Source organism: Rhinopithecus bieti, unplaced genomic scaffold (assembly GCF_001698545.2).
Source record: "Rhinopithecus bieti isolate Rb0 unplaced genomic scaffold, ASM169854v2 scaffold_46259, whole genome shotgun sequence".
Classification (NCBI taxonomy): Eukaryota; Metazoa; Chordata; class Mammalia; order Primates; family Cercopithecidae; genus Rhinopithecus; species Rhinopithecus bieti.
Genome location: NW_016818844.1, coordinates 1,502,702 through 1,513,190, shown reverse-complemented (window position 1 = coordinate 1,513,190; position 10,489 = coordinate 1,502,702). Strand labels below are relative to the sequence as shown.

General features: G+C 41.2%; 1 protein-coding gene across 1 annotated transcript in view; it reads right to left on the bottom strand.

Annotated features, from left to right (window-relative positions):
• The window catches only part of PCNX2 (pecanex 2), a 295,611-nt gene that overhangs the window by 149,832 nt on the left and 135,290 nt on the right, over window positions 1–10,489 (bottom strand). Inside the window, exon 20 of the mRNA XM_017857713.1 lies at window positions 9,605–9,755. Coding sequence (XP_017713202.1) covers window positions 9,605–9,755 — 151 coding nt within the window. The remainder of the gene's footprint in view (window positions 1–9,604; window positions 9,756–10,489) is intronic.

The following is a 10,489-nucleotide window of genomic DNA, read 5'->3' as shown; positions in this document are numbered from 1 at the left end:
ATTTCCTTAGTTGCAGTGCTATTCTGGTTTCTTTCTTCTTTCTTCATTTTGAAAACATTTTAAATCTTTAATACATCTGCAAATTCATTTGATACAAAGTCTAACTCCAACTTTTTTAATGTTCATTTCCCCAAAACCATTGATTTTTTTTCATTAGTTTGGTGGGAATAAAAATGTATCCTTCACATTTCCTCAAAAAGCGGGAGAAACTTGGCAGAATCAGTGTGAAATGTGCCTTCTCTTCTTGACAGAAAGGTCCTCAATTAACACAAAAGCATAATAATAATATTTAAAACTGAAAAAGCAAATGGAACCACTTGCACATTTTTTACATGAAAAAGGTCAGATCAACATTTTTACATGAAGAGGGCTAGGAGAGAATTCCAAATAGTCTCACTGTGGCCACAGGGTAGACAGAGCTTCTCGATAGAACAACTGTCTTGCCAAGAGCAAGGACAACATGCTTACTTTTGCATCCTCAATGCCCAGAACAGTGTCTAGGACATAACAGGTGCCCAATAAATGTCCAATTCAGAAGAAATCCTCCCTCAAGGAAAGTGTAATTTGTATGTTATTTAAATTACAAGGTTACTTAAAAACACCAATTCTGTTTTCTCCATGGCATATCCATATATTATCCTATCATAGAGAGCTATGAAGGTTAAGTTCCTTCTGATAAGATTCCAACAGACCCACTTTAGGGAGACTGAGTCAGGGCTCACCACAGTGGCCACACCAACTGCAGCTGAGAACTAACATCATTCTTCAAAATGGTCTCTTTAGCCCTTCCCATGTTTGTTGTGCTAATAACCCAAAGCCACTGTGGGACCATCGTGCATATATTGCATGCTGCATATTAAAACTTCCTGATTTTTAGTGTTAGTTTTTTAAGTATCCCTCCCACTACTGACCATTCATTGTAGCTCCATATTGCATTAGGTTTATCAGTAGTTTAACAGAATCCTAATGGGTCTTGGATAAATACCCTGTGACTTGCTGAAGAGCTGGAATCTGAGGCTGGCAGCTAACCATTGAGCTCTGTTCCCAAGTCCTGTCTTTCTTTTTTATTTTTTTTTTTTTTTTTTTTTTTTTTTGAGACGAAGTCTCACTCTTGCTGTCCAGGCTGGAGTGCAATGGCGCAATCTCTGCTCACTGCGACCTCCGCCTCCCGGGTTCAAGCAATTCTTCTGCCTCAGCTTCCTGAGTAGCTGGAATTACAGGCGCCTGCCAACATGCCTGGCTAATGTTTGTATTTTTAGTAAAGATGGGGTACAGGTGTGAGCCACTGCGCCTGGCCTAGTCCTGTCTTTCTTAATGCTAGCCCAGTTTGGCCTGAGCTTCTCCAGACCTCCCTCTGCCTCCCTCTGCTGCAAGCTGAGGTAACTGAATTCCACTTTTCTTTTTCCTCCCGCTGCAGTGTAACTTGGCTTCACTGCCAAACCCCTGCGGCCACCTCCAGCCTTGTGGAGACCGACACAGGAAGGTAAGTTTCCCAGTGGACTAGAGATCAGCCAGAGTATGAGAGTGCCTGGGAGGGAGGAAGGGAAAATGAGGGGAAGAGAAGGTACAGGAAAATAACAGCACAGAGAGAATAATTAATAAAACAGGCTGGTTTCTAAAAACTCAGCTCAAAGTCATTTACTCGGCATTTGAAATGCACTTTCCCATACTGGTATCACAGCACACGATGACTATGTCACTCTGCTAGTACTAGTTCAGTTTATGCTTCAAATTATTTTCGTCATTTTGAATGAAAAACACTTTGGAGAGGTTTCCAAGTCTCTAACTGCTTCCTGAAGCTAGCATCGTTTTATGTGGGGAAAAGGGGAGGTAAGGAATACTTCCTCCTCTAGCTATGGCAAAGAAAGCCTCTTTCCAAAGACCCCCACATAGCCTTTGTGTTCCAAAATCAGACAACGCCTCTCATGCCATATTCCTTTAACTAGCACTAGATACATTTGAAAGGATTTTTACATATATTGAGTTTCACTTAATTACTGTGCAAATTCTGTGAAATAAGGCATTCGGATAGTACTATGACCTATTGATGAACATTTCAAAACTGTACGCATGACATGTACATCCAGACTATAAAGGGCCACCAACTGCCTAGCACAATGGGTGAAACAAGGCACAAAGTCAGGTGAAAAATGATGAGACTTCAGAACCCTGGAAAGAGCAGTAGGACGCACTTAGGGAGTTGCTTTCTGTCTCCCAATGACCATGCTAAAGGCGCTACATTTCTTCTTGGATTGATTTTATATTTAATGTAGGAACTCCCAATTATAGATGACAACACTGAATCACAATGGCTAAGCACACTTAATATGTGACAGAACCAGGGTTTGAGCCCACCCAGTCTTGTCCAAGGCTGGGCCATAACATTATAATGCTTTCCTAAACCTCCCAAAAGCTTTCTGCAGAGAAAAACCTAGTCACAGACAAAGGACGAAGAGTCAAAAAACCTCAGACTTTTTAGCAGCAGCAGAAGATGCTGGAAGACAATGGAATAATGCTTACACCCTGGCAGGCTACACAGTACAAACCATCGGAAGTATGAAATGGAATAAAACACTTGGAGCAGAGGAGGTCTCGAAAGTGTCTTCTCATGTGCCTCTTCTCAGGAGCGACTGAGGACGAGCTTCACTCCAAAAAAGGGAGTAAACAACAAACAGAAACTTGCAGCAGGTTCCAGGAGGGAGGACAGAGCTAATAGATGATCTGACAGACTCGTCTGTGTGGAACGTTGGAATGAGAAATATACTACAAAGCTATTGGAAAGGCGAGCAAATGCAAAAGCAAACATTTGAATAAGAAATAAAATCAAGGTCTATACTACTGGACTCAGAGGTGAACAACATGTAGACTTAAGAGTTAAAAAAGAGCCTGAGTAGAAGTTCAACAAAAATATTAAAACTATATTAGGAGCAGGAGGAAAGTGAAAATGTTAATGCATAAGGGAAGATAAGAGAGATAAATTCTTATCTTTTATAATGGAAAGTCAGTAGATAAATAAATCTAAAATACCAAGAAGTAGCAGAACACGCACATGATCGTTAGTTAGAAGAATACCAGAAGAGATACCTAAGGAGCAGAAAGTATTTTTTTTCTGTACAGGGAAAATCAGAAATGGGGCAGGAGGGTGGAGTTGACAGGAGTCTGCTGCTTTTCATTGCAACTTGTTCTATTTGATTTTTAATACTATGTGTTATTTTGATATAAGTGAAAAATACACTATAAAAAGCAAGAGCTCTCAGAATCATGTGTATCACATAGAAACTAGTCTATCTGTAAACTGATAGACAAGATTTGCTAAAATGCAAAGTAAATCTCATTTAAGAATTGCAAATTTGGTACCCATTAGTGAATGTTTTGTAATAGTGGATTTTTTAAAATTATAATTTAAATAGATGTTTAATTGATGTGTGTGTGTGTGTGTGTGTGTGTGTGTGTGTGTTTTGAGAGACAGTCTTGTTCTGTCACCCAGGCTGGAGTGCAGTGGTGCGGACTCGGCTCACTGCAACCTCTGCTTCCCGGGTTCAAGTGATTCTCCTGCCTCAGCCTCCTGAGTAGCTGGGACTACAGGCAGCTTTTAGCAAAGACAGGGTTTCACCATGTTAGCCAGGATGGTCTCGATCTCCTGACCTCATGATCCACCCACCTCGGCCTCCCAAAGTGCTGGGATTACAGGCATGGGCCACCATGCCCAGCCTATTTGTTTTTTAATGTATATTATCTTTCTTAATTTATTCTTATGCATCCAAAAAGTATAGCTTAAACTTTTCAGTACCGTACAGAGGTACAAGTGAATCCTTCAAACTACCTATTACTTCAAGAGGCTTTTTATGCCCTCATCAGCCTATAGAAAACCTTCCTTTGGTGAATTTACAAAGCATTAATCATTCATTTTCTCCTCCAATGTTTACTGAATATCTGCCATGCACCAGATATCAATGTAACATTTAATTATGTAATTCCACATGTTTTCCATTTTTATGCATATCAATAAGTTGGAAAGGCTTAAGCAATGATACATGAAATTAATTGTAAGCTCCTCACTTAGGATATATATCAGCCTTCTACTTCTTTCTTTTTCTTTGTTTTTTAAAGAGAAATAATCTTGGCCGGGTGCAGTGGCTCACGCCTGTAATCCCCAACACTTTGGGAGGCCGAGGCGGGCAGATCACTTGAGACCAGGAGTTAGAGACCAGCCTGGCCAACATAGTGAAACTCCATCTCTACTAGAAGAACAAAAATTAGCTGGGCACACCTGTAATTCCAGCTAGTAGGGCACTAGCTAGTAGGGCAGCTGAGGCACAAGAATTGCTTGAACACAGGGGGCAGAAGTTGCAGTGAGCCAAGATCGAGCCACTGCATTCCAGCCTGGGCAACAGAGTGAGACTCCGCCTCAAAAAAAAAAAAATGAAAGAAAAAAGAAAAGAGAGAGAAAGAATCTCGTTATGTGGCTTCAACTACAGTGCGAGAGTGCAGTGGCTATTCAATAGGCGCTATCATAGTGCACCACAGCCTCTAACTCCTGGGCTCAAGCGATCTTCCTGCCTCAGCCTCCCAAGTAGCTGGGACTACAGGCACATACCATCATGCCCAGCTACTGTTTCTCTGTCTTTCCTGCAGGGCGGAACCTAGTGTCACGGCCCACATTACTGTATGTGTGTAGCAGTCACAATTCTTCTACGGTGACACAGCCATAGGCTTATTTACCAGATCATAAGCTTTTTGATGACAGAAACTACATCTTAGTCATTCCTATGTCACTGACTCACAGGACTTGGCATCTTGTAGGAACTCAATAATTATTTTCTGAATGAGTGAATAGTATATCCATAAGCATTTTCTACGTGAACAAATAAGTAAGTAAATGAATTTCAATACCGTACTTATTCCTTGCCTCAATCTCTTTTAACTCCATTATAACCCATTTTTATGGTTAGAGTACAGTCATCAAATCAGGTCATTCTTTTTAATTCTTAAAAGCCAAGAACTATAATATTACGGAAATATTACCTTGGAGGACCAAGTGAAATGTGACTCAACCCCAATATTTGCTTTTTGAAATAATCTAATTCCTTTGAAAAGTTTTAAGATAAAACAAATTTTCAATAAGGTCCAACTTTGTACTTCTTTATGACAGGGATCCATCAATAAAGTCATTTGTCTGGAATCATTATCATAATTCAGGAAAATTGATTTGCTTTATTTTCTAAAAATATGAGTACTCCTTTAACATTTAGTCTCAAAAACTCCAAGCTAGAATAATATGCTGTTGCGTATAGTGTTGTCTTCTGTCATGTTCAGCATGATTAACTTAGATTGATGGGAAATACGGCAATTTTTAAAAAGAGCAACTTCACACATACACATTAACATAACTCAGTTGTGTCCACATGACCATCATGATTCATCTGATGCTGAACTGTGCTGTAAGTGATGGAATTTTATTCTCCTAATTCAAATACTGGTGAAACAGCATCTCAAGGTTGGGAGGAGATAATATTTACTTTTAAAAAATTAGTCTCAAAAGTAAAGAACGAAATTGACTAAAAAAGCTGTGCTTCAATGTGTAGTCTTCCACTTCAGTTATAATATCTATTTCCACTCATCACAGTCTGAATTTTATACCAAAATTAATTTGGTATCTCCACATTTTCAGAAAGGAAAGTAAGCCAAAAGGAAGTACATGCACCAAGTTTAAAGTTTGTTCCAGTGGCCACAGAGTGATGATGGTTAAATTAAATGCAGTTCAGCATTTGTGAGGATCCCTCTCTACACCAAGCACTGCCATGAGAACTGGAGGAGTATGCACTAGCAGACATGGAGCTCAGTCTACCTTAGGCACCAGTGGTTACAAGTGGTTACAGAAGGGAGACTCAGGGAGCAGTGGGGAATCTAGTCAGGTTTAGGTGGTCAGGGCAAGACTTCTCTGGAGGGGCTGATTTTAAACAGACCTGGGCTGGGCATGGTGGCTCATGCTTGTAATCCCAGAACTTTGGGAGGCTGAGGAAGGTAGATCACTTGAGGTCAGGAGTTCAAGACCAGCCTGGTCAACATGGTGAAACCCCATCTCTACTAAAATACAAAATTAGCCAGGTGTGGTGGCACACACCTGTAATCCCAGCTACTCAGGAGGCTGAGGCAGGAGAATCACTTGAATCCAGGAGGCAGAGGTTGCAGTGAGCCAAGATTGTGCCACTGCACTCCAGCCTGGGTGATAGAGTGAGACTCAGTCTCAAAAAACAAACAAACAAACAAAACAAAGAAACCCAGAGACTTGAAGCATGAGCAGCCTGGTGTTGGTCTAGTGAAGCTGGAGAAATGGCATCCCTAGTCAAGGAAGAAGTAAGGAGAGCAGAGGGAGAGAGTGTGTTGTGTTTGAGAAGCCACAAGAATGCCTAGAATCAACTGTGGCAAGTCTGTATCAAATCAGGGAAGAAAGCCTGGTAATGCTGGCATGAGAAGACGGCATGTCAGACTTTACAGGACCTACTGTGACTGCAGCCATGTGGCTCTTCTGGGTAGTGATGATTGTGAAAACAGCCTGAAAGCCACATTCAGGCTGCACATGACTGCCCATTCGGAATGAGAGCAACATGGGTAGTGAAATGACCTGGGCTCTCGTCACTCACTGGCCACAAAATCAGTGGGACCCAAGTTATGTTTCTGTCCCTAGGCTTCAGTTTCCATCTATGTAAAATGGTGGGATAGGATTATATAATAAACTCTAAGACAGGGGCAGCACATATGCCTTATCTTACTGTTTCAGCTGATTAGAAATGTCTGCCACCAGCCCAGTTCTAGGACTCTGTTCTCAGTTAGTGATGTCTGCCCTGGAACCACTGTGTCCCAGCAGCATGCTACACACTAGCGAGTCCTGCTCTGCCCTGCCTTCTTTCCCAGTGACAATATTCTGTGCTCCTGTGAGAAAGAAGATGGGAGCATCACTTTCACATGAAAAGCTGTGTGCCTGACCTGCATTTCCTGTACGTGTTTTGTTGCTGGTGGAAAAAAATGAAGAGTCAAAACCTAAAAGGCAGAAGTCCAGGAAGAAGAGGCAAGGAGATTCAGGACACAGATGGCACCAGAATGGGTAACTGGGCCTAAATCATTTTTAAATTTTGTGTCTATGGGTTTTCCGTCTAATACACCTAATTTTGAAATGGAATCTGTTTTTCGTCATGTGCCTAATTTGTCCAACCTGTGATTCCCGGCTCGATTTCAGGCTGCTTATAAATAGAGAATGTAGGCAAGTTAGAACCTTCCACAGAGCCTCTGCCTGACACTGTGTAAGCAAGTGTGGACCCCTCCCAGCCTACGTCTACGGGATACACAGGGACTCAGTGCCACCCACTCACTCACCCTCCGAGAGGGGAAGTCAGATACACAAACACGCTCACTTTACTTGTTCTTGAATCTTGTACTAAAAAAGCCATGTAGGCTTGAAATAGCTAAATGATTTTAATTTAAACGGGGCTGTCTTAGACACAGGGGAGAAAACAAACAAACAAAAAACAGAAAAAAAAAAACTCGAGTTGTTAATGGCCCACTCCTGTTTTTCATTGTTGAATTCTAAACTCTGAACTGCCACAGTAAGGGAAGCCCAAGTCTAATCTGTCTCATTTTCCTTTCCTTCAGCTTCACAGGTTCTCTTTGCTCACCCCAAGGTATTTAAATATGTACATATAAACACGGCCATGGGCATAGGCAGAGTTTAAGAATAGGTATAGGGAAAGGTACAGGTACAGGTGCAGGTAAAGGTAATAGTATAGGTATAGTCATTGGTACAGGGAAAGTTATAGATACAAATAAAGGTACAGGTATAGATACAGGTACAGGTAAAGATAAAGATATATAGAGAAGTAAAGGTAAAGGTATAGAAGTGAGTATTGGTATGGGTATAGGCAAATGTGTAGGTTACAAACAGGTATAGGTATAGACATAGACAAAAGTAAAAGTATAAGGAAATGTATAGGTAAAGGTGTTGGTACAGGTACAGGTATAGATAGATATGCAGTTAAAGTCTCTTACTTCAAATCTCCATCAACTAACTTACCAATGATGTCAAAATAACCCCAACACACTCCACTAATTTCACCAACACTTAGTCTTTCTGGAGGTTTTTGAATGAAAGGGAAATATAACCTGAAGGCTGCAGAAGTTCTATAGAAACTGGTCTTTTTCATCAGGTCCTCTGTGTATCCACAAGCAGTCACCTGTTGGGGTAGGGACTTTCCTCTACAAGTGGACTAAAATATACAAACCATTATAGATGGAACCTTCTCTGAGTCTATCTTCTTTCAGTTTTTCTGATACTGATAATAACGTGCATTTAAGTAGCACATTAAATTGTACAGAACATTTAAAACTATGCAGCTCCATCCTTATGCTAGCTCCTGATTCTGTAGGTGGGAAGAGTAAGTCTCCAAGGGGAGAGAAGTCTGAGTTACCCTCCCTGCACTTCTAAACCGCATCAGCCCGACGAGGCCGTCTTTCTCCACAGAACAAGCCAGTTTTTCTACTTGGGCTGTTTCTAACTAAGGCGGCTCCTTGTGCCCACCCAGAGATGCTCCTTATGGAAGCACTCTCTATTCTGGACAGCATCTTCAGTGACTCTTGCATATTTATTTTAAAAATTATTCTCCCCCTTTTCCTTTTGTCACACCAGTCTACTGAAGTTGCTGGTGACAAATTTGGCTGAGTTCAGTACTTTAAGTCCACAAACCTTGATGCCCCTCACTTATCTTTATGCCTGGACATATAGACAATTAGATAACTCGCTAACAACTGAGAAGTTACAATAGGCTAAACAGCTCCGTGCAGAATCAGCAGCATTAGACTGCAGTTATAATCTGTGAGCAATAACTTTGATGGGTCTAAAACTGTGGATAAATCAGTCTTCTTCAATCCATTCACGCACAGAACAGGGAATTACAGAGCAAGGAAAGACCTAACAGAAAAATTTCTAGAAGACTTCTTATCTAGAAGAAATTTATTTCTTCTCCAAGGCTCTGAAACGGTTGTGATTACCAGGCTATTACATGATCATGGCCAGAGACACCCATGGAAACTGCTAAGTCAACCAAGTGTAGATACAGGTGTAGGCCTAGATGAACAAAGCAAGCTAAAGAAAATGTAAGGGTTCAGGAGTGCTTAAAGTTATTGGTCAGGCCCTGCTCCATCCCCACCAATTCATGAAGGATGGGAGCATAGTCAAGGGATACTCTTCTTAGGCCCCAGTTAGTTTTGGTGGAAACAGCATAATCTTCAAGTATGAATGATATAATTTTTCCACAATACCAATAGCCAATTAATATTTTTATAAAACATTCTTCTGATTCACCTGGCTTTAATTTTCTTCTTATGGTTGGCTAGAATATCTGGGAACAAATACCATATACTCCACGGTACACATTCTCCTTTTTTCTTTTTTATTGTGGTAAAATACACATAATGTACCAGCTATCATTTTCAAATATACAGTTCTGTGGCATTAAGTACATTCGGACTGCTGCACATGCTCTCTGGGTTAAAGTATATCTACCCCTCCTTTTTCGTTTTTTTTTTTTTTAATGAGGGATATATTACTAACCTCTCACTTCCCGTTGATGATACTCTTTGTTTTTGAGAATGGGGTGTGAAATCCACATCCAGGGATGATGCTTGCGGAGCTGAGGGAGCAGGTAATGTGTTACAAACCCCACGGCACCAGCCAAGGCAAACAGCACGATGCTGAGAAATGGCTGCGATAAAAATGGGTAGAATCTCATTACTTAGCCTAGAGGATGGGGAGAGGGATGCCCGTGAATAATACATATCATCATTGTTCTTCCACTTTTTCCTCTTAACAGATAGCCAGACTCTTAACGGATAGCCAGTTCTTGTTTCAGGCCTCTGAAAATGTCTTCTCCATACCATGAAATTGGTTCATGTGTTGGAAACCACTACGAGAGTGAGGGAGAACTAGCCTGTGGGAGTACAGAGGCCAAGAGAATTATGCCCCTTCGAATACATTTTTAAAATTTTCTAATGAGGAGGTGAAGAATAACCCATGTAGGTCATAGACATTTCCTTATGAAAAGGGGGGTTCGCGGATGGACAATATTTTTGTATAGAGAAAGCAACTGTCTGTGAGAACCACAGCCAGGAATCCCATCTGGAGCTCCCCACTTTGTTTTTCTAACTGAAAATCCTTTTCCCATAGTCCTTTTGGCTCTGTGACCTCTGCCTCACCCCTGATATGGTGACTCCTCTCTTCTCTGCTCATAGTAGAGCACTGTCAGCCCGCCCTATCACTATTAACTGTCCTCCCAGTGGATTCCACAAGACGTGCCATCACTCTTGCAAACCAAATAGCTCCCCAGATGCAGGAAAGGGCAAGGATAAAGCAATCGAACCCAATAGGTGATGCGGACCAAGTCACATCTTGGACGTAACTGCTCACAGCACACGGATACGTTCCCTAAGCCTCTCAACA